We start from the raw sequence: 23,869 nt of genomic DNA on the forward strand, positions 1-23,869 counted from the left end.
CATCAATTTGAAAATGTGGCCAACAGAGTTAACTATCTGTAAATAAAAGGAAGCATTTTGTTCGACATAATAATCTCTACTACATCTTGTTCTTTAGAAGTTAAACATAAACAAGCAAACAAACAAAAAACCAATCCTAAAGAAACCTTGTAAATAAATGACCTCAGACTTTATTATTCCAGGAAACTTCACTGTGATTTTTCTGATATTCATCACATTGTGTGGCTTGTAGTGTATTGTTTGTGGTTGCAAGATTCTGGAGTGGACAAATGATCTCGTTTCCACATTACTTTTGCATATTTATGAGATAATTTATGTTAGTCTTTTTTTGAAAAAGACACTTGAAACCCGCTCCCGAATCTGCTTGGTCCTGACCCCATAAATAACAGGATTGAGGGCCGGTGGAACAACAACATACAAATTGGCCAGAAGAATGTGAATATATTTGGGGACATTCCTGCCAAAACGGTGGGTCATGAAGGAAAAGAAAGCAGGTATGAAGAAGACCAGGATCACACAGATGTGAGAGCCACAAGTATGAAGCGCCTTTAGCCTGGCTTCTCGAGAAGGAAGACAGAAGACAGCCCGGAGAATTCTCACATAGGACATGGCAATCAGAATCACATCCACGAGCACCATCGATATAAGAATTAAGCCAAAGATCATGTTTACCTTTATGTTGGCGCAGGCCAGCCTAGCAATGCCCATGTGCTCACAATATGTGTGGGAGATTATATAGTGTCCACAGAAAGGAAGCCTCAGGATAAGAAAGACCATAGGGATGACCAAAATGAAATTGACGCCAAACACCACCACCAGGACAAGACCAATAGTTTTGTTAGTGAGGATCAGGCTGTACCGGAGAGGGTTGCAGATGGCAACATAGCGATCAAAGGCCATGGTAACCAACACAACAGTCTCCATTGCCGTGAATATGTGGATAAAGAACATCTGGGTGACACAGCCCCCAAAGCTAATCTCTCTTAAATTAAACCAGAAGATGCCCAACATTTTGGGGATTGTGGATGTGGACAGTCCAAGATCAATGGAAGCTAACATAGCCAAGAAGTAAAACATGGGTTGATGAAGGCTATTTTCAGTCTGGATCACAAACAAGATAGTGATGTTCCCCACGAGGGCAATCAGGTACACAGAACAAAAAGGGAGCCCAATCCAAACGTGCATCTCTTCAAGGCCTGGAACTCCTAGCAGGAGGAAGAAGGAGGGGTGGAACTTGGTTTCATTTGACTCAACCATCCCTTCTTTGGTTTGTGGTACCTGAGAGAAAACAAGCACATTGACAAAGAATTTAAACGTTCAAATGACATAAAATAAAGTACAATGCATTTATAGCGGCAATTAGCAGGAAATCATGAAGGAGAATATTTGCTAGTCTTTGAATTATGAATTCATTTAAACATTCAAAGTTAAATTTATTTTCTAATAAAAAAGCCAGGCAAACTTTCAAATTTAATTTTATCCTATTTTGTTGGTGTGAGACAAACTGTATTTAAATAAACAAAAAAGTAAATATAAATATGCATGTGTATTGTCTGTGTACATGCATATCAAGTAAGTAAAACAGCCTTAGAGTAAAATAAAGCTTAACATCAGACAATGATTCTGAACCTGGGGCCAATTTAAATACAGGCATCAGGGAAGTAGTTTCCAACAAACAAAGTCATATTTAAGTAGAAACATGAATGTAGGATGGGGATGATTTATCTTAAATGTGTTAATGAGAATGAACTTTGTTTTAGATCTAGGTTTACATTCCTGAAAGAGCACTCTTGAAGTGAATACAGCATGGAGTGAAAGTCGTGACAATTAACAGAGCCGTGATGGTGAACTGGTTATGTGAAGTGAGCCACCGGTCCAAGGGAGAGATGCGGCTTCCTGCTCCTGTGATAGTTACACAGTCTCAGAAATGCACTGGGACAGTTTTAACCTGTCCGGGTTGCCGCGAGTCAGAATGGACTTGATGTCAGTGAGTAGCAGCAGTAGTAAGGGTATGGACTAAGCATTGGACTGACTGCTCACCATAAGATCAGTAGTTCAATCTCAGTAGCTGCTCTGGAGGAGAAAGATGAGGCAGTCTGCTCCCATCAATTTTACGTTCTCATAAACCCAACATAGGGACAAAGGTACCTTCTCTCTGGCAAATGAAGAAACAGGCTTGTGAGAAGTATAGGAGGGAATAGAACTCTTCAACTTGCTATTATTTTTTTTTCTTTTTTCTTAATAAGCAGCTGGTACAATAAGTGGCTGCTCTTTGAGGTGTACCCTGAGATTTTAGACTCAGGGAAGCTTGAGTGAAATAGATGGATCAAGGAATTATTCACTCCCAAAAGTTTTATCAAGATTTCAATGGAGATTTCTATAGACATTTACTCCAAAATTTTCTCTAGGAAACATGTACCATGTATTAACAACATTCTTCGGTGTGTGATTTTAAGAAACCTGAAATTAAGAAGAAACAGGTCAAGAGACTTTCTCCCTACCAAAAACATTCAACACCTACCTGATGGCGCTGCTACATGATATGAAGTACTGTGGCTCATTACATCCCAAACTTATTCCAGAATAATCTTGGTTTGACCTTCTGTTTCTGCTTCTCATTTCTGATGCCTGACCTCCCGAGCCCCATCTTGAACAGCATCACTTACCTTAGTCATGATCATACTCCTACAGTATCTCTCCTGACTTCATTCTACTTGTCCACTCAACAAAGGAAAGTTTATACTTGTACTGCTGCAGGCTTTTCACTTCCGGCCCAACTCCCACACAACCACTCATCCCTAGGGTCGAGGAAGAAGTTCCTCTTCTTTGCAAAGAACAGTTAAGCCTCTTGTGACTTTATTTCTGAACCTTGGGATATAATTCTAATGTATTCCATTAATCTTCTCTAACCATCCTCACAGGTCTATACCAGAACTTCACTTTCGCCTAATAGAATTAAAATCTTTTTCAAATGTTGGCTTTGAGTTACAATTAGTGAACATAATTGGAATTGTATGATACAACCTAGCGAAATGTGTATAAAATAAGAAGTATAAAATCAATGGAATTTCTAAATGTTAGTAACTAGTAGTGACTGTGAGGCTTTCAAGATTTTCCGTGACCCACAACTCTGGGATTATAGGACACATGACCAGTTATGACCTTTTTAAAATGTTCTAGAAATTTGTTAGCTATTAGAAATTCACATATCCTGGGAAGAGCAATAGACTTTCCAGTCACCTATTATATATTGTGGAGGGAGACCAGGCTTTCTACTGCTATAAAGAGTTACTGTCTTGGAAACCCCTAAGAGCAGTTCTACCTTGATCTATAGAGGAGCTCTGAGTAGGAATTGATTTGATGGCAGTGAGTTTATGTTTTTAATTTTTTTTATTTTACATATTGCACTCTGAAATCATACAGAGCCTCTACCATCCCCTCTTCTAGGAACTATGAGAAGAGTGGCCTGTGAGAAGCAGCCCTACTCTACTGTGTCAGTATTTGGAGCTCATATATTTCTTCCCTTGTACTTTTCCTTCAGACAAATATAGATTAGTTTCCTACAGTGTAGACCAGGGGTTGGCATGTCTTTAAGATGGCAGAGCCAATCCTGTCCCTGACAACAATTTAAAAGTTATTTGAAAGCCATAAATATAGTTTTACAAACCAATGAAATCACTATTATCTGAATAAGATGGTATAAAATTTTTCAGTTGTATTCAGAGTCACGTTCACGTAGAACGAGCCTCATATGGCTCAAGTCACAGATTGAAAACCCCTGTTCTACACCATGGGAAACGAATCTATATTTGTGAATAGATGAACTAGTTTACCAAACTGCACAACAGAGGGGTTGGTGTACACCAAAACTGAAAACCAAACCCACTGCCCTAATGTGATTATGACTCACAGGACAGATTATGAGTGCAGGAGAGAGAAGAACTGCTCCTTTGGTTTTCTGACACTTTTCACGGGAGTAGAAGCCTCACCTTTCCTGATTCATGAACAGAGGCTGGGAATTCTCACAGAAAGAGTTGACCCACGTTAGTAAATGCAATAGAAACTGAGAAGCCTGTGACAAATACAAGGATAAGACAAATGGAACAAATACTAGAGAATTTAATCTTTTTCTGCCATGTCGGTTATAATTAGTCTGGTCTACTCTGTCATCATTCTTCCAGTATTGGTTGGACTTGTAACTCATTTGTTGCCAATTTTCATAGTATGCTGTAGGAAACAAAGTATTTCTCTGAGTTCCCAACCTACTGGTAATCTTAAAGGCTAACTCTAATTTATCATTCTGACCATTACCCCAAGAAGTGACCTCCATCAGGAACTCAAAACTTTTAAATTCTTACAGTTGAAAACCTTGCCATGGATATTAGAGATGACACTAGTGGATAGTTAACAATGAAGTGGTGACTACTTCCGTGGTACAATCTACAAAGGATAGTTTTACTCGAGGTGTGTATAAGACAAGTTGATCACTCAAACTGTCAGAAAAAAGAAGTGAACAGAAACACACAATGTGTCTTTGTGTCAGCCTTTCCAATGTTCTCCTGTTCCCAATATCTGTTCTAATGGAGATATAAAAATAGGTAGCTTTAACACAGAAAAAATTATTTTCTCACAAGTATTGTTGGTGTTGTTAGGTGCTATTGTGTTGGTTCCGACAGATGATGACCCAATATACAACAGAACAAAACACTTCCAGTCCTGTCCCATCCTCATAATTATCTATTCCTACGTTTAAGCCAACTGCGGCAGCCACTTTGTCAATCCATCTCATCAGGGCTCCTCTTTTCCACTGACTCTCTACTTTCTCAAACATGATCTCATGTCCAAAGTAGGGGACGCGGAAGTATTGCAGTCCTCACTTGTAATGAGCATTCGGTTGTACTTCCTTCAAGAGAGAATCGTACAATCTTGTAGCAGTATTTTCAATATTCTTCTTCAACACAATCATTCCAATGCATCAAATCTTATCTGGTCTTCACTTTTAATTTTCCAATTTAGACATGTGTATGAAGTGATTGGAAATATCATGGCTTGATGTGGCTAGTCTCCAAAGTGACAGCTTTGCAAGTTAAAGAGTTATTTTGAAGCAGATTTGCACAGTAAAATACATTGTTTGTTTAATTGACTGCTGCTTCCATGTGTGTTGATTGTGGATACAAGGAAAAATAAATCTTTGACAGCTTCAATATTTTCCCAATTTAATCAAATTATGTCTCCAGTCTAGGACTTGTGGGCAGAAAGCTGAAAGTTCAACTTCAGAGGGCCAGCTCTAAAGGAAGGCTTTCTCTCTCTCTGTCTCTGTCTCTGTCTCTCTCTCTCTCTCTCTCTCTCTCTCTCTCTCTCTCTCTCTCTCTCAGCTTTGTCAAAAGTCCTTGTCACTTTTGAATGTGTGTTCCTTGGCAATTTTCTTGTAGCTTTGCATCTATTACCCTTCATTTCTCCTTACGTCTTCGTTCTATCTATTTTTTTATGCCTCAAGATAGAGTGATTTAAAGAAAATGTTTTGGAAATGTTGATGGAACTTACATACAAATGTGTTCAATACAATTAAATGTTGGATTGTTATAAGGTTTGTAAGAGCCCCCCCCAATAAAATAATTAGTTAAAAAAAACATACTCTACACTACAGGTGATTCATTAACATAACAATGATGATCAATTCCCAAATTACATTGTAACATTAATTTTACTGGTTTGGATGTTCAACACATATTTTAGGGGGATATAATTCAACCCATAACAGATAAATTATTAGACAAATAAGCAACTTGCCCGACTCACTTCTGATTAGTTTGGAAACAGAAAATAAAGTCATTGCGATTGAGTCAATACCGACTCCTAGCGACTCAGCACAGGGTAGAACTGCTCCTGTGAGTTTCTGAGACGTTCACTCTTTACAGGAATTGAAAGTCCTGCCTTTCCCCTGTGGAGCAGCTGGTAGTTCCAAACTGCTGATCTTAGGGTTAGCAGCCTAACGAATAACCACCACACCACTAGGACTCCTTTTAGTTTGAAAAGGTCACATTTAAATGGAACAGTACTGCTAGGATGGTAATTAATCTCATTAAACATAAGTTGCTTCCAGCTTATGTTTAGAAGGAAACACTGTCCAGTTTGGTGCCATCTGCCCGATTGTTATGTATGGGTCAATTGTTGTCACTACTTTGCCAATTCATCTTGAATTGGATTGAAGAGAGATCCTTAAAGAGGCTCTTTCTCTTTGTCACTCTAGCACACACCACGTCCTTTTCTTGGTATTGATCTCTCCTCATAACACATCCAAAGTATGCAAGACAAAGTCTCATCATCCTTCCTTCTAAGGAGCTTTCTGACAGTACTTCTTCCAGGACACATTTGTTTGTCCTCCTGGCAGGCCATGAAACTTTCAGCATTCTTCCCAATACCATACTTGAAAACCATCAGCTCTTCCATTGTCCTCCTTATTACTTGTCCATCAGTGAAGACTTATCCTGTACCATCCATGTGAGACCTGACCTCCCTGTCTTCCCTGATCCATCATGATGTTCTTAACTTCCAGGGTGAATAAGGGAGATCATGGATCTAACAGGTGGAATTCTCTAGTTAAGGGAAATGTGTAATGAGCTTTATTGCATTGCAAACTGTACTTTATGGGGAAAAGCATGGGATGCAGAGACGCTCCCAGTGATTGTGGAATTGTTTGATACTCATGCACTGATCATTTATTACCTTCCATAGAACAGGCCCTGGAGAAGATGAAGACAATCAGTATTGCAAAAAAAATGTGCTTCTTCCTATGATTTTGGCATAATTGAGTAATTAATCCACAGCTGTGGCATTTGGATAATTATAAGTTAAACCCCCCTTGCCACCTTGAAGCCACCTGATAACTTGGATATCAAGTCACAGGTATTGGCTTCCAATTTTCCACATTATTGCATAACAGTTCAAGCATTAGAAAGATAGTGCTTTATTACTATTTTATTGGGGGATCATACATCTCTTATCACAATCTATGCATACATCAATTGTGTCATGCACCTTTGTACATTTGTTGCCATCGTCATTTTCAAATATTTTCTTTCTATATGAGCCCTTTACATCAGCTCATTTTTCCCTCCCTCCCCGACCCTCTCTCCCTCATGACCCTCAATAACATAAATTATTATTATTTTTCTATGTCTTACACTGACCACTGTCTCCCTTCACCCACTTTTCTGTTGTCCAGCCCACTAGGAGGGGATTATAGGTAGATCATGGTAATTGGTTCCAACTTTCTCTCCCCACCTTTTCCTTACCCTCATGGTATCACTACTCCCATTATTGGTCCTGATAGGTTGCTTATCCGTCCTGAATTCCCTGTGTTTCTAGCTCTTATCTGTACCTGTGTACATGCTCTGGTCTAGCCAGATTTGTAAGGTAGAATTGGGGTCATGATAGTGGGGTGGAGGGAGCATTAAAGAAGTAGAGGAAAGGGAAACAGGATTGTTGCAGACACAGTTGGGTTAAAATTTAGTACCCTGTCAATTGAGTTCCCTTATCATCCTTTTAAATTTCTTCTAGTTTTTAATGTTTTCTGCTTTCTTTTCAATTGAAGTTATGGTCTGTTTCACTTTGTTATTGTTGTTAGTTTTTAAATGTTTTTCTGTATATGAAATCCAAGATAGATAAAATATAGAGACAGCAATTGGATTACTGGTTCCTTGTGGGTGTGGCAGGGGAGGTTGGGGACAAAGGGAGAGTTAATGATAAGTACAAGAATGAAGAGAATTTTCTAAAGCTGCTTGTGGTGATGCTTGTATAACACTTCTTGATATGATTGAATTCTTGAATTTTATGTTATGTAAATTATATGCCAATAAACCTGTTTCAAAAAAAAAAGAAAACAAATGACATGTTTCATTGGGCAAATATGCTGCACAAAATCTCTTTAAAACGTTAAAGGACAAAAATGTCACTTTGGTTGCTAAAGTGTGCCTGACCCAAGCCAGACTCTTTCCCATTGCTTTTCTGCATAGGAAAGTCTGTACAATGACCAAGGAGAATTGAAGATTTCATTCTTGGTACAGAAAAGGGTCAGCAAAATAGAGGAAGAGCTTCTAGGACATGAACTGACACAGGGGAAGCCAGTGGGCTCAAACATGACAATGATGATGATGGGGGAGCAGGAGAGGACAGTGTTTCCCTCTGTGGTATGCTGGGTCTCTATGAGTCGGAGCTGACTTGCTAGGAACTAGCAAGGATAGCGGCAATGCCTGTCAGAATCCCACACTCTCTCTGTCTGTTGTAGTGCAGTGTCTTCTGTGTGATTGTGATGCTGGAAGCTGTGCCACTGGCATAAGAAATGTCATCAGGGTCACTCGTGGTAAATGGGTTTCAGTGAAGCTTCCAGACTAAGCATAGACTGGAGGGGGGGAACACATAAGGTGATAGATTTCTGAAGTATTAGCTACTGAAACTTTATGGAAATCAGCTGAACAATGTCTGATATAGTGTCAGATGATAAGCCACTCAGGTTGGAAGCCCCTCAAAATATTTTAAGCATCAAGTCACTGTTATGCACAACTCACCTATTGTCTTAACACTGAGCTGCCGATTTATTCTGCCTTTAAACTCTGCCCCAGTTCAGGGGTATCTTCAATAGAATCGATCTGTCTTGGGCAACTCCTTCCAATACCATTAACAAGAACTCTGGAATACTCTCCCTGTTTACTAGAGATCCATTAATAGGACATTTCAAGCATTTGAATTACAAGACACCACCCTCTTCATTTCAAATCTTGACTTTGGCTTTGGTTCATGCCAATAAATGGTTTCTATTTTTAGTCTACTAAATTCTGCAGCCATTAGTTGTTCAACTACAGATAATTAATGTATGGTGTGATAAACATTAACTGTATTTAAATTATTTTTAAAGGTACTATCACCAATTTTAAAAATTAAGGTTTGCTCTTTGTATTCTATAATACTATGGGTTTTTTAACTTTTCAAATTAAAATTTTTTATTGTGAATTAGGGAAACATTTGCAGATGATCAGTTTTACATTCAACAATTCACACACATTTTATTTCAACTCATCCATTGCAATCCTCTTAATGTATCTTCATTTATTCCATTTCCTCCGTGTTTACCATTTCTTTTCCTTTTTCTTTCCTAACCCTCTGACCTTTGTCCTTATTTAAATAATGGTCCTTTTATTTTTAAATGATTGATTAATCGAACACTTGGGTGAATTCATTTTCAGAACTGGAAGGTTACAAAAGGTCACAATCTTGAACATCTCAGCACTTTCTATCTCACTGGAAAGCACACTCTGTTCTATGATTTTTGAGTTATGTTCCACATTTGTCTCCCATTCTATCCCAGACATACTAATATAATACTTTTCAGAGCAATTGGCAGTGGTAGCTGGGCACCTTCTTGGTCTTATGACTTCAAGGTTGTGTAGACCGATATGTTTGTGATACTTCAGTCCACTGAACCAATTGTTTCCATGTGTCTTTTGATTTCATCAATTGTCTTTTTTCCAGGTGCAGAGAGACCAGTAGATGTGCATTAGGTGGCTGATCACAAGCTTTCAAGACTCCAGCTGCTACTCACCAAAGTAGGTTGTAAACCGTTGTCTCATGAACTACCATACTAATTAACTCAAGGTGTCCCCTGAGACTTTCATTTTAATCTCCCAGGTCCAGCAACTCATTCCTTCAAAGGGTTCGGTATGTCTTAATGTATTCATAAGTTTGCCTCCTACACATTCCACCACCCTCAAGGATATATTTGTAACAAAGGTAAATACACACCTACAAATATTATTTGTCAAATAGTTATATTTGTTGTATCACTTTTTTAACAAAAATCATCACATGCACAGTTCAATGACACTAATTATGAAGACAGTAAATTAGATGAAGGAATAGGCATGTGCTTATTGAGTGTTATTAAATACTGCTAGCTTGGTGGAGGCATCTATAACAAGTGAAGTTTTGAATGATCCTTGAAGCACGTAGTTTAGAAAGAGATTTTCAAAAGGTAGGGTGGAGAGAATGTCAAATGAAAATTACCAAAAAAGGAACATGTCTGGCATTTTTGAAATATAATGTTGGCATCTAAGTGACTTGGTAGCCTAAGGAAATGGTAGAGCATAATATTCGTGAGGAAAGCGGGGTTCACACCCTGTGGCACACGGTAAGGATATTCCTTTAACTCTCAATGAAGTGATAAAGCAGTTGAGTGTTTGAAGCTTTGGAATAGCCTGCCTGACTCATTTTAGCTGCTCTGTGAGAAAAGGGGAAAATAAAATTAGTTCGAAGGTTTTGTTCACAATGGTTTCGGAGCGCTCACCATGATCATGTTTGGGGTATTGAGAATTGGTCAGGTTGGGTATATATTGAAGATTAAGCTAACACAATTTTTTTAACTACTGAATGTGAATATGAGGGGGCACAATTCTTATCCAGAAATTTAGAGTTACTTTTTACTGAAATGAGAAATGCTATGAAAAAGCAGTTTCAGTGGAAAGTTCATTTTAAGTACATGAAATGTTCAATCTACATCAAGACAAAGATGTGGAGCATCTCTCTACGCAAAGAGTGAGATCTGAGGAAGGCTGAAGGTTGGAGGTATGAAGAGATGCAGAGCGTACTTCTGGTTATCAAATCGATGAGGCTTCAACGGGAGTGAGTATAGGTGCCACAGAGAAACATGTTGGCATGGGTCAAGGTACAACACAATCATGGAATGGAGCAGAAAAAGCAGCATACGATGACTAGCAGTGACCAGTAAGGAAGGACGATTAAAAGAACTCCAGCACGTAAATGAAAACATTTATCGGTAGTTAACAAGGAAAACGAGATTAACTTGGTCAAATACCGCAGTTGGATAAGAAATCCAGCTTGACCACCTTCAAGAGTTCTGAGCTCACAGTCCCTTACGAAGTTCTTCTGGAGAAATGGGCCATGAAACCCTGAGTCGAATGGGTTTTGGAGAAGTGTAAACTTTGAGTACTCAAAATATTTTTGTGAATTTCTGTTTCAAAAAGAAGTAGAGTTATATCAATCTGGAGGAGGAAGTGAAAGTGTGATTTTGTTACTGCTTCATTTGGTCATTTTAATTATAGTCAGAGCTATTGAATGACTATGTACTGAACAGAATGATGTTGATCAAGGGGAAATGAACACAGGAATGAGATAGCAATTAAATGTTTTCAAGAATATGTATAGTCAAGGATTTATGGAATAAACCACACCATTTCAAGGAGTGATTTTGTTAGCACAGGTGTGATTTATTCACAGAGTGATTACTGTTGTTATGAGTTACTGTCAATTTTGATTCGGACAGCCCCATATGTTGCACAATAGTCCTGTTCCTTGAAATTTCTTGGCTGCATTCTTACCATAGGACATTGATCTGACTTTTCTCCTGCACTATCTCTGGGGTTAGTTTGAGGTACCAACCTTTCAGTTAGTAATCGAGATCAAACTTTTTATACCACTTGGAATCCTTAGCAGGAGCATACACATTAAGTATATTTGGAAGGGACAAATGAATTATTACTGTAATGACTTCTGAAAAGCAGAAGGGTTGGAAGTAATAATATTTTCATGTGATTCTTTACATTATTTGATGCCTTTTAAAATAACCATTGATTACTATTAAAATTATAAACATTGAAATTATGCCTCAGATGTCTGTTTTAAATACTCTTGAACATTTGGAATCACCAAATATAATATAAAAATAAATAAAACAGCAAGAAAAATAAGAAATAGTTGTGAAACCATCCACATTGAATGTGCAAAGTCTCTCTAATAACAAAAAATAAAGTCCAAAGTCACAAGCCAAAGGATAAGAGAAAGGCTTACAGATTTTACTGAATATAAAAGAATGGTATAGATGGACAAGGAGAGAATACTTCTATAAATATGGAGGTCAGAAAATAGAGAATCAAGGACAAATGACCCCTTCAGGACCAGTGGTGAGAGTGGCGATACTGGGGGGGAGAGGGGAGGGGGGTTAGGAAGGGGGAACCTATTACAAGGATCTACATATAACCTCCTTCCTGGGGGACATACAACAGAAAAGTGGGTTAAGGGAGATGTCGGACAGTGTAAGATATGACAAAATAATAATAATTTAGAAATTATCCAGGGTTCATGAGGGAGGGGGGAGTGGTGAGGAAGGGAGAAAGTGAGGAGCTGATAGCAAGGGCTCAAGTAGAAAGCAAATGTTTTGAGAATGATGATGGCAACAAATGTACAAATGTGCTTGACACATGGATGTATGTGTGGATTGTGTTAAGAATTGTACAAGCCCCCCAAAAAAATGATTTGGAAAAAAAGAAAACAAGCTTTAAAGAGTTTTAACCGTGCAAACTGCCCAACATGAGAGACGTCATGAATAGCTCTTTGCACTACTCATGGGTCTGGAACGCAGGGGCTGGCCAAACAAAATTCTCTGTTTTAGCTTGATGTTGCGTCCCGGCCTGCGGGACGCACGAGCAAGGCCCTGCGGGGAAAGGCGAACCTGGATGGAGAAAAAAGACACTGGGACGTGGAGCAAGACAAAACTCTGATCAAGCTCATTTATTTGGGCAAAGCTGGGGTATATAAAAGGGGGAACTGGGAGGTGCATATTTTAATAAGGTGTGCGACACAGCATCCAATCCAACAGGTACATTAATGAAGCTCCAATGAGCGCCTGGCATTATTAACCAATGGGTGAAAAGGTCAACTTTACAACTGCCCATGCTACAGAGCACGTAGCTAGGAACGCGGAGGCAGGGTTGGGCAGGGATTTCAGGCAGGGCCAGTTCCCACAGATTTAGCAAATGAAAGACACACTTAACAACCAGGAAGCAGCCAAGTTCGGCTCGTGGCTGAGGCTAAGGCCTTAAAGGCCACCGGCTCCCAACAGCTTGACATGAGGAAAAATCAAGGAGCTTGGGTAAATGAAGAAAGTCCAGAAAATCCATATATTTAGAAGTGTGTTTGTATATCATGTAGGGTAGAAAAGAGTTTCTATTGTGAAAGTATTGAAGCAATAGAGCACCTTGACAATGAACACTAAAGGCTGCAATATTCATCATGGGTTTGACATTTAAGTATAAGTTGCCAATATAGTTGACATATATATATATAACATAGTTGACTTATATATATGTTTCTATGCAATATTTTTCTTGGTGTTAGCAGATTTTCAACATCTTTCCAAAGAGTAACTCTAATGAAGCCAATTATATGATTAACTACATGTCTATAAAAGAAAGAATGAATGGTGAACCAAGAGGTGAATGAATTGATTACTAATTACATTAGTAATTTAATCAATGCTCTGTGTAGTTTGCCTGATGATATGATGATTATGTTTTTAAGTCCATTTTAAAGAAAGGTTGGAAGCTGATATTAAGGGAAAAATACAACTCTCAAGTATGACTTTCATGAAATATGTTTTATTTTAGTAGACATATATCTAACATGAAAAGACATATATCTAACATATATTTAACAAGAATCCACAGAGCATCTAAATCTGGATTACATTAAATATATTCAGGAAATATAAAGTATGGATTTCAGTTAAAATTATATATCAATACTGGTCCATTTATTGTGGCACACATGCCATACAAGTGTAAGAAACTAATAATGAGGATACTGGGTATGACATACGTCGGTTTCATCTTCTCAATTCTTCTAACAACCTGAAACAGGAAAAACCATACTGAAAGCCATTTCAACACTGGGCTCATATATAGCCAGAGCAAAAGCCGCTTACTCTAATAGAATCTTTTTCTTCACAGAAGCCCTGTGCTCTGGCACCACTGTTTCTTCTTACACGGTGAACATATATCTTGACAGGAGGCCTGCATTCTCATGGTCTCACCTGTTTCGTCTCACCAGATATGTGACTCTGAAAATCCTTAGGTAAAATGCAAGTGTACCAGAAATGGATAGGTTTACTTCTTTATTCTGTATTCTTATTTTCAGCAGATAGCTACCGACAAGAAATATTTCAGCTGACAAGAAAACATTCAGATATTCATCATCATACTTGTCAAGACTTCAGATATTTTTATCAGAATAACATGCGTTTTTAATACCATTTCATTCACATCTTTTATAAATCTCTTCTCCATTCTTGCCCCCAATAAGCAATAAACTGACTGCACAATGCACTCGTCTTAAGTAAAGACAATCTTATCTCCAAATAAAAACTTGATCACCCCTTCCCGGATCTGCTTGGTCTTTACTCCGTAAACAATGGGATTCATGGTAGGGGGCAGCAGCAGGTACAGATTGGCCACAATAATGTGGATGTGGTGGGGGATAATATGTCCACCAAAACGGTGAGTGAAAAAAGTGAAAAAGGCTGGAACGTAGGTGATCACGATGGCACAGACATGAGACGAGCAGGTGCTGAAGGCCTTGTGACGAGCATCTGCTGATGACAGACTCACGACAGCCCGCAAGATCATCGTGTAAGAGACGGAGATACAACAGATGTCAAACACACCAATCAGGAGAGCAACCATCAAGCCATAAATAGCATTGACCTTGAAATTGCCACAGGACATCTTGGCCACAGACATGTGGTCACAGTAGGTGTGAGGAATGACATTTCCCAGGCAGTAGGGCAGGCGCTTGGTGAGGAAGGTGAATGGCAGGATGAGCATCACACTCCTCAGGAAGGTGGCAAGGCCAGCCTTGGCGATGACAGGGTTGGTGAGGATGGTGGAATATCTTAGAGGGTAGCAAATGGCCACGTAGCGGTCTAGTGCCATGAGCATCAGCACTCCAGACTCCATCGCAGTCAGTGTGTGTACAACAAACATCTGCACCAGGCAGGCATTGAAGTCAATCTTTTTGAGGTTGAACCAGAATATGCACAGCATATTGGGCACAGTGGTGGTGCACAAGGTGACATCAGTGAAGGAGAGCAGGGCCAGGAAATAGTACATGGGTCGGTGCAGAGCCTCCTCATGGCTGATGAGATACATGAGGCCACAATTCCCCACTACAGCGATGATGTACATGAAGCAGAATGGCAGGGAGATCCAGATGTGTGAAGCTTCCAGCCCGGGGACGCCATTCAAGAGAAAGAACCCTGGGCTCAGGCTGGAGCTGTTGGGCCCAGACATAGTAGCTGACAGGAGGAGTATTACATCCCTTGGGGGTGGTGGCTCTCTATAGCAAAATGATAATACAAAGATTAGTATAAAGTTTTAGAAACTAAATGTAAGAAAGTGGTTTTTATTAGAACTTAGAAATTTAAAAAAGGTTACCAAGTCATCGGAGTCCGATTATCTAGCTTCATATTCTGCCTCTTTATACATAGTTAGTGATATTGGAACGCTGTTTAAACTCTTATAGGTCAGTTTTCTTAATTTGAAGTAAGGATGATTATTATGTTAACCTCAGCAAGTGCTTTAAATTATACAGTAAAATAATCTATATAAAATTCTGGAACTGTGTATCATATACAATGAAGATTTTATAAAATTAGAAATAATTGCTATGGGTGCTATTTATGTTGGTACTATTATTATCTTCTATCTCCATGTAAAATATCTGATTTGATCTAACTTACCTTGATTAGTATATATAAATTCAAATTGAGCTGTTCAACAATGATCTAACCCAAGTCCCATTATATACATTTCCAGGAGAATTATAGTATGACTTTCTGAAGATTGTACTAATATTGAGACAAAGGGAAATGGCCTTAGAATGCAAATGCTACTAGGGCTTCTACAAGATTGAAATATGTTCTGATGTTTTAGACGGAAAAGAAATGTAGTCTCTGCATTGTTACCTAAAATACAGGGAATATCATCCTGCTAAATTCCTCCATGGTTTCCTCCAACCCTGGGTAATCAAGTCTTGTGACTTTCACACAGAAAATTGATCTCTATGAGATCTCACCTATAATGCTTGTACTTCTGAGGTAGCCAGAGGGAGCTCATACCACAATACTGGAAGGAAGGGACTAGGATTTGACAATACAGTGGGAGGAGGAATTTTTTTGGTTCTTCTGGACTAGATTATAAACTGAAATTCATCACCTACTCTAAAACATTCTAAGGATCATCCAAGATCAATATCATGTAGGTGAACAATCAACCTGCGATCATGAAATCAGAAACAAATCAAGTCAGAATAAGTTATTTCTTCTCCCATAGTAAATAAAATATGTCTTTCTACATATTTTCTGCCAGATGACCCTCAAGGATGCAAATACATTCTGCTACTGGGTAAGCTACTTGTAAATTTCCTTCATTTTACTTAAAAGAAGGAAACCTTGATTGCCAAGTCTCTTTTCTCTGAAAATACATCAACAGAATTTTTGTTGGACAGTCAGCCTAGGTTAAACCCTGCTTGTCATACTAACTTTAAATGTGGGGAGTAAGAACACTGCATGTCACATAAAGGTGAAAATGATAATTCCTGAATGAAACTTGCCATCTATTAAATAATTGATGCAGGTTATGTACTTGTTTACTTCTTTGTGTTGTTGTTAGGTGCCATCAAATCAGTTCACTTTTTACTTATCACATACGAGTATGCATTAATGGATCTTCATATGCTACATGCCATTCCAGTTTATAATAATACATTGTGAACAAAACAGACAAAATTATCTCCAGTCCTGGAGGTATATTTATTTTCATGTTGATTTATGTATTTAAGTTGATACTGACATTATGGTTATATGCTATATTTCTTATATTATAGATGAGGAAATGGGAGCCCAGGAAGACTCAATAAATTGTATTAAGCCACACTCATTAAAAATTGATAGTCAAGAGCCAACATTTAAATCCGTGGTTGTTTGACTTCAATCTGTATTTGTTGTCTCATTCACTGAACCTAATCCTGAAGAAAAGTTACATAAATAGCTTTTAAAAATCATGGTGAGATAATCAATCAGAAGAGAGAGAGCTTATTCTTAATTTAAATTAAAGAACAAAATAAAACCAACGTGTAAAGTCAAACTCTGAATGTTTATCTTTTGCATTATATATGTGTTTATCTGCCAACTGAAAGAAATGTAGCTTGACTCCACCAACAATTCTGCAGGACTCTGTGAGGAAAGATCTGGAAAGCTACCTTTGTAATGATTACGGTGATGGAAACCTTGTGAGGAAGTTCTGTCTCTTTTCTTATAGAGTTGCCATAAGTTGAAATCCACTCCAGGGGACACAACACTGGAGTTGGATGGGACGATTTATATAGGGGAGTTCTTTTTGGGAATTCTTCCTCCACACTTTCTAAGATTCAAATCTACTCTTGATTGAATTTCTACTTCCCCACAAAGAACATTCCCACTACAGCAGCTCTGAATGGCATTACCATTGCTGATGTCTGCTTTGATTCCTAGGGATTCTAGGCACAACAGACGAGACAGGGCTCCGTGCTGCACTATCCCCACAATGGTTGCTGTTGTGCCTCTGTCATTGTGTAACCGCTGTGTCCATCTATGTCAGTGACATTATCTCTTAATTAAAAAGAAAAAAACATTTGCAATATTTCCATTAGCATCCACGATTGCCTGGACTGCTTTATCTCGGGAAGAATGAGATAGTTTCAAATTGATTTCATCATTTTAAAAACTCTGCTTCCCTTCTTAGTCCCTAAACAAATGGACCTGTATTCTAGTTAGAGTTAAGAAAAAATATTGAGGTTCCCATTACTTGCATCTCAACGCTTTTCTTTCTTTCTTTTTTTTTAAGAAAAGCTTTGCATTTTAGGAAACTAACTGAAAATTGCTCAAACATACCTCAGTTTCCACAAAGACCAGGCTGTTGTGCATGACTGAGACTGTACTACCAAGAGTTCCTCCACAATTGGAGCTTACTCTTTGAACTTCTGCATCCTTTGAATACGCCCCAAACTTGAGTGTTTTAACCTGATTGGGTCTTCTCAGTTGGATGTCCCAGAGGTCTCTGGTTAGAAGGAAAAGGTCCTTTGGGTCTTTTGTGAAAAACAGTATGAATATCAAGGATAAATACCTTCTCCCAGGTGTGAATCCTGAATGATATGTCTGATAATCATTTTAAAATGATCTGTTTTTCATTTACATTGATTAATATAATAATTGTCTAAGCTTCTAATAAGAAAAAATTTAAACATTAAAATATATGAAACCATTCAGCAAACTAATATTATCATCCACAATATTATGAATATATGAAACATTTCTTTCTCAAGATAGAGTGTATAAATAACACAAATTTTGCATATAGACACAAGTTTATTTACAGTTTGGGAATGATAACGAAATAGTATTGCATCAATTTTTGTATATAATTCATTACATACTATTTCCTCCTTGTTATTTTATTATGGGACTAATCCTGAAAGGATTGGAAAAAACTTGCAACACTTTTTATTTCAGGTTGGTATTTATGAAGATTTCTCCTAAACTTAAGAAAATATTAAAAAGAACTCTTCAAGCAGCCACTGAAAGCATAACATAAAACACTCCTGGAGCACTAATTCTCATATATTGTTGATGGAAGTGTAAAATGGTCTGACTATATTGCAGAAGAATATCTTGTTAGGTTACACATGCTCTAACCCTATGGCCCAGCAGTTATATTCTTAGATTTTTAATAACAAAACATTGTCACCGTGATTTGTATATGGATGCTCACAAAAGCCATCAACAAATCCAAGAATGTGTGATGTATGTATACAATGGCTTATGACAAATAAATAATAAGGAATAAACTGTGTGTGGAAAATGTAAATCAATCTAAAATAATATAAACACCTAGACAGAAAACATATATTTTATTACTTTATTAATATCAAGTCCAAAACCAGTCACCACTAATTTAAGCTGATAAACATGAGAAAATAATAGTTTCTGAGATCAGAAAAAGCCTAAGATTTAATTATTACTTTAACCCAATGTTAGTTTGAAGTCCCATCTAGAGGCTAAAAGTATTAGAAATTGAATAAATAGTTAAAACCATAATTGTTTAAGAATATACAGGAAAAATAAACCCTGGTGGGTAGTGGTTACAAGTTGGGCTGCTAATTGCAAGGTCAGTTGTGTGCAACCAGAAACCGTTCTTCAGGAGAAAGGCACAAAGTGTAACTGTTCTGAGGAGGGGCATGTCATAAGAACAAATTGTTCTGGGAGACATCTGACAGGGTAAGACAAGACAAAATAATAATAATTTATAAATTATCAAGGGTTCATGAGGGAGGGGAAACAGAGAGGGAGGGGGGGAAATGAGGAGCAGATGCCAAGGGCTTAAGTGGAGAGCAAATATTTTGAAAATGATGAAGGCAATGAATATACAAATGTGCTTGCTACAATTGATATATGTATGGATTGTGATAAGAATAGTATGAGCCCCTAATAAAATGATTTAAAATAAAAAAATTGTTCTTAGATTGGGGCTAGAATTAAATGTAATCCCCAAATCCATTCATGTATCTATGATTTATGTATGTCTCTGGTTCACTTCAGAGACATTATAACATTTTACAGTAGAAAACATTATAAATCACCCACTGAGGCATAAGGTAATTCTATTAATAGTGTCATTAATGATCCAAGGGCATATAATTTAAAACACTGTTGAGAAAAGGAAATTATACATATATAGGCCAACTCTTTGTGATATGACCCTGCTCAATGATTACCCTCACGAAGAGATCACTGAAGATTGGAGTATTATAGCAAAGTGCAGTGAAGAAACAGTTGGTGCCCAGCTAACAGAAAGTAAACAACAGAAAAATGGGTGAAGGGAGACAGGATGATGTAAGATATGAAAATAATAATCTATAGTGGTGATGTACCTATATTTATATATGTGTAGCTATATATGTGCATATATTTATAAGGCAATGCACTGAAGCTGCAGACGGGCTGTGGGCCTTGGCTCATACCTTCCCTCAATACAAGAACACTTTGTTCTAACAAATTGGCATTCTGTGATGCTTACACCCCCCCACCCCTCCCACCCCCCATCCCCACACACGATCGCTGAAGACAAAATGGTTGCATAAGCAGATGTGGTGAAGACAGAGGATGGTGCCTGGCTATTAAAAGATAGTGTCTGGGTCTTAAAGGCTTGAAGTTAAACAAGCGGCCATCCAACAGTGTAGCAACAAGCCCACATGGAAGAACCACACCAGCTGGTGTGATCATGAGGTGTCATCGAGACTGGGCAACGGGAGTCAGAAGATTCACAACAAACAGTAAACAAACAAACAAACAAAAGTGCACTGGTGAGAATGCAGGGGAGTTGAAGCAGAGACCCAAAGTCCATCTATGGACAATGGAACATCGCCCCACAGAGGGGTCACAGGGAGGGGGTGAGTCAATCAGGTTGCAGTAGAGCACTAATGGGTCACGCAATATACCTCTGTTTCCTGGAGGCTTCCTCACCCCCCGCTATCACTATCTCAGTGCCACCTCCCAATCTAGACTAGACAGGAGCATGTAGGCAAGAGATAAAACTCACAGCACATGGAACCAGGAACAGGAATGGGAATAGAGATACCAAAGGGTGGGGGGAGGAGGGGAAAGTGGGGAGGGAGGGGGCACCAAACCCAGTGAATGGCACATAATCACACCCCCCAGCCAGGGGGAAGAACAGCAGGAACCAGAAGGGAAGGGAGACAGCAGTTGGAGTGAGATTTGAAAATAATTAACAATCTACAATCTATCAGGGCCCACAAGGGCTGTGGGCTGAGAGAGGAGGGAGGGGGGACAAAAGAGGAGCTGATCCCAAGGATTCAATGGAAAACAAATGTCTAGAAAAGAACAATGGAATATATGTATGAATATGTCAGATACAATTGATGTATGGCTTGTAACAAGAGTTGTAAGAGTCCCCAATAAAATGATTTTTTTTAAAGGAAAGAAAATAGTGATCTATAATTTATCAAGGGTTCATGAGGGAGGGAGGGTGGGAGGAAGGGAAAATGAAAGCTGATATCAAGGGCTCAAGTAGAAAGAAAATGCTTTGAAAATGATGGCAACATATGTACAGATGTGCTTGACATAATGGATGAATGTATAGATTGCGTTAAGAGCTGTAAGAGTCCCCAATAAAAGTATTTAATTAAAAAAAAGAAGGTATAGTGTCTTGGGTCTTAATGGTTTGTCTTGAAACAGGCAGCCATCTAAGTGAAGCATCAACTAACTCTACACCAGACTGCTTGAGCCAAGTGTTGCATATTAAAAAATCCAAATCCAAAGGTGAGAATGGTATCATACCTTAAATTGTGGACACTCAATTTGCCGAAGGCTATGAATGACAGCGGAAGCCCAAAATCCATTCTCAGGGTCCACACATGGATGAACCCTCAGTTGAAGCCCTTTTGACCATAGTGTAGGCATGTAAGCAGCCTTGCTGTCATACAGAGAGCATTCATTGCAAAGGTGATTATAGCATATGTAGTTAGGCTAAAATTTAATACCTTATCATTTGAGTTCCCTTTTAAAGTTGTTTCAGTTGTTTCTGCTTTCTCTTTTACTGAGATTTTTCTGTTTTGTTTAGTCATTGTTGTTTTTGTTGTTTATTTCCTGCTTGTGTTATTCATATAAAAGATTTTCTGTATATGAAATCCAGGATAAGTTGATTTATACAGACAGTAACATTAATTTCAGAATGTCACTGAAAATAGAGTACATAAACAAAACTAATTTAGTTAATAATCTTTAACATATAGTAGAAAAACAGGTTTAAAATTGGATATTATTATGAATTTGATGAAGGTTTTCATAGTAGATCATCAATTTCAAATTCGACTTTTTGTGCACATTTTGTTTCAAATGTGTTCAATTTCAAATGTATTCTTAACAATAGTTTTAAATGCCTAGGAATTAATTTAACAAAATATATTAAAGTCCCCACGATAAACTATAAAATATGATATGTCTAGGGACTGGAAGAGTAACTATGCTATAGAGACAATTTTATACCAAAATTATATATAAAGTCAATGAAATAATGATAAAATTACTAGAAAATTTTCTTGATTTTTGATTTCTAAAAATAAAAAGCTGGTAGTAAAATTTATTTTAAAATGTGATACTCTAATAATCTACACAATATTTTTTGGGCAATACAATAAACAAAATGTCATGACTGTAGAACAAACAGGTGTAAGAGATTGCCACACTTTAACCACTTTTTATTTTATTTATTTTTTAAAAATCATTTTATTGGGTATCCATAAAACTCTTTTTTTTCTGATTTTTTTTTGTTGTTGTTTTTTAATCATTTTATTAGGGGCTCATACAACTCTTATCACAATCCACACACACATCAATTGTGTAAAGCGCATTTGCACATTCATTGCCCTCATCATTCTCAAAACATTTTCTCTCCACTTAAACCCCCAACATTAGGTCCTCATTTTTCCCCTCCCTCCCCGCTCCCCACTCCCTCATGAGCCCTTGATAGTTTATAAATTGTTATTTTGTCATATCTTGCCCTGTCCGACATCTCCCTTCACCCACTTTTCGGTTGTCCGTCCCCCAGGGAGGAGGTCACATATAGTTCCTTGTAATCGGTTCCCTCTTTCCTACCCACTCTCCCTCTACGCTGCCTATTTCGCCACTCACACCATACAATCCATACAACCATCCATTGTGTCAAGCACATTCGAGCATCTTTTGCTCTCGTCATTCTCAAAACATTTGCTTTCTAATTGAGCACTTGGTATCAGCTTGTAATTTTCCCCCATCTCTCTCCACCCCCCCACCCCACGAACCCTTGATTATTACTTTTTTAAATTATTATTATTTTCTCATGCCTTACACTGTCCAACGTCTCCCTTCACCCACTTTTCTGCTGTCCATCCCCGAGGGAGGAGGTTATATGTAGATCTTTGTAATCGGTTCCCCCTTTCCACCCCACCCTCCCTCCACCCTCCCGGTATCGCCACTCTCACCACTTGTCCTGAAGGGATCATCTCTCCTGGATTCCCTGTTTCTAGTTCCCATCTGTACCATTGTATATCCTCTGGTCTAGCTGGATTTGTAAAGTAGAATTGGGATCATGATAGTGGTGGGGAGGACGCCTTTAAGAACTAGAGGAAAGTTGTAATTTGATAAGCCTATATAATATTAAAATGCATTATAAAGGTATAGTAATAGTAATAGTAGAGCTCTGGGACAAAATTCAGTGACCAGAAATAAATCCTTCCAATATTTGCAAGATTGGCACTGCTATTCAGTAGAGAAATACCTTTTTCTCAGTAAATGATGTCTGATTAGTTGGCTATCCATATAAGAAAATTAAATGTTGACTCCTGATTCCTAGCACACAAATGAATAAAAATAATGTGCACTGAAGCTTTCAATTAGAAGGAAAACATCGCGCATTTTAGGATATCACATTATATATATATTTATCCAGTGCCGAAAAATCTTTAAAGGGACATAATAACTGCTAATGCCTATATTTCTTTGTTTCTACATTAACAAATTAATATAAACTTCGAGAAAACATCTTTTAATCTAAATGGTGCACTTACTGTTTGTTATGGATTATATTGTATACTCCCAAAACATATGTTGATTCTTATCTCCTGTACATGTGAAAATTGCCCTTTTGTTGTGTTAATGAAGCCATGTTGTCCAAATTTGTGCAATAAACTGGTGCTCACACAATGTGTACCAAGTAAAGGCCAGAGAGTTTCCAAGACTGACATTTTGAAAGCAGAACACCAGGACTGTCTTCCCACTTCTCTGGGCGGTTTGAACTACTAACCTTTGCACTAGTAGTCGAGCACTTAATCATTTGTGCCACCCCCGGACTTCCCTAAAGATTATCGTTGTTGTTAATTGCCATTCCAGTTGGTTCCAACTTATAATGACCCTATAGAAGGACAAAATGCTGTG

The 23,869-nt window shown here is 38.0% G+C and overlaps 2 protein-coding genes across 2 annotated transcripts; both read right to left on the reverse strand.

Moving 5' to 3' along the window:
- Positions 1 to 312: 312 nt before the first annotated feature.
- LOC101639935 (olfactory receptor 52E4-like) lies at positions 313 to 1,257 on the reverse strand. Its single transcript, XM_004717106.1, has one exon. The coding sequence runs from the start codon at positions 1,255 to 1,257 to the stop codon at positions 313 to 315; it is 945 nt and encodes a 314-aa protein (XP_004717163.1).
- A 12,920-nt stretch (positions 1,258 to 14,177) lies between these two features.
- Positions 14,178 to 15,146, reverse strand: LOC101639614 (olfactory receptor 52N2). The gene has a single exon (XM_013008435.2). The coding sequence runs from the start codon at positions 15,132 to 15,134 to the stop codon at positions 14,178 to 14,180; it is 957 nt and encodes a 318-aa protein (XP_012863889.1). The 5' UTR covers positions 15,135 to 15,146.
- Between the last annotated feature and the right edge of the window lie 8,723 nt (positions 15,147 to 23,869).

This window comes from Echinops telfairi, unplaced genomic scaffold (assembly GCF_000313985.2).
Source record: "Echinops telfairi isolate 266 unplaced genomic scaffold, ASM31398v2 ScPeMD7_41;HRSCAF=154, whole genome shotgun sequence".
NCBI classification, from domain to species: domain Eukaryota; kingdom Metazoa; phylum Chordata; class Mammalia; order Afrosoricida; family Tenrecidae; genus Echinops; species Echinops telfairi.

Excerpts from the sequence above, each read along its gene's own strand:
- LOC101639935 (XM_004717106.1), bottom strand. The coding sequence starts at position 1,257 with ATGGTTGAGTCAAATGAAACCAAGTTCCACCCCTCCTTCTTCCTCCTG.
- LOC101639614 (XM_013008435.2), bottom strand. The coding sequence starts at position 15,134 with ATGTCTGGGCCCAACAGCTCCAGCCTGAGCCCAGGGTTCTTTCTCTTG.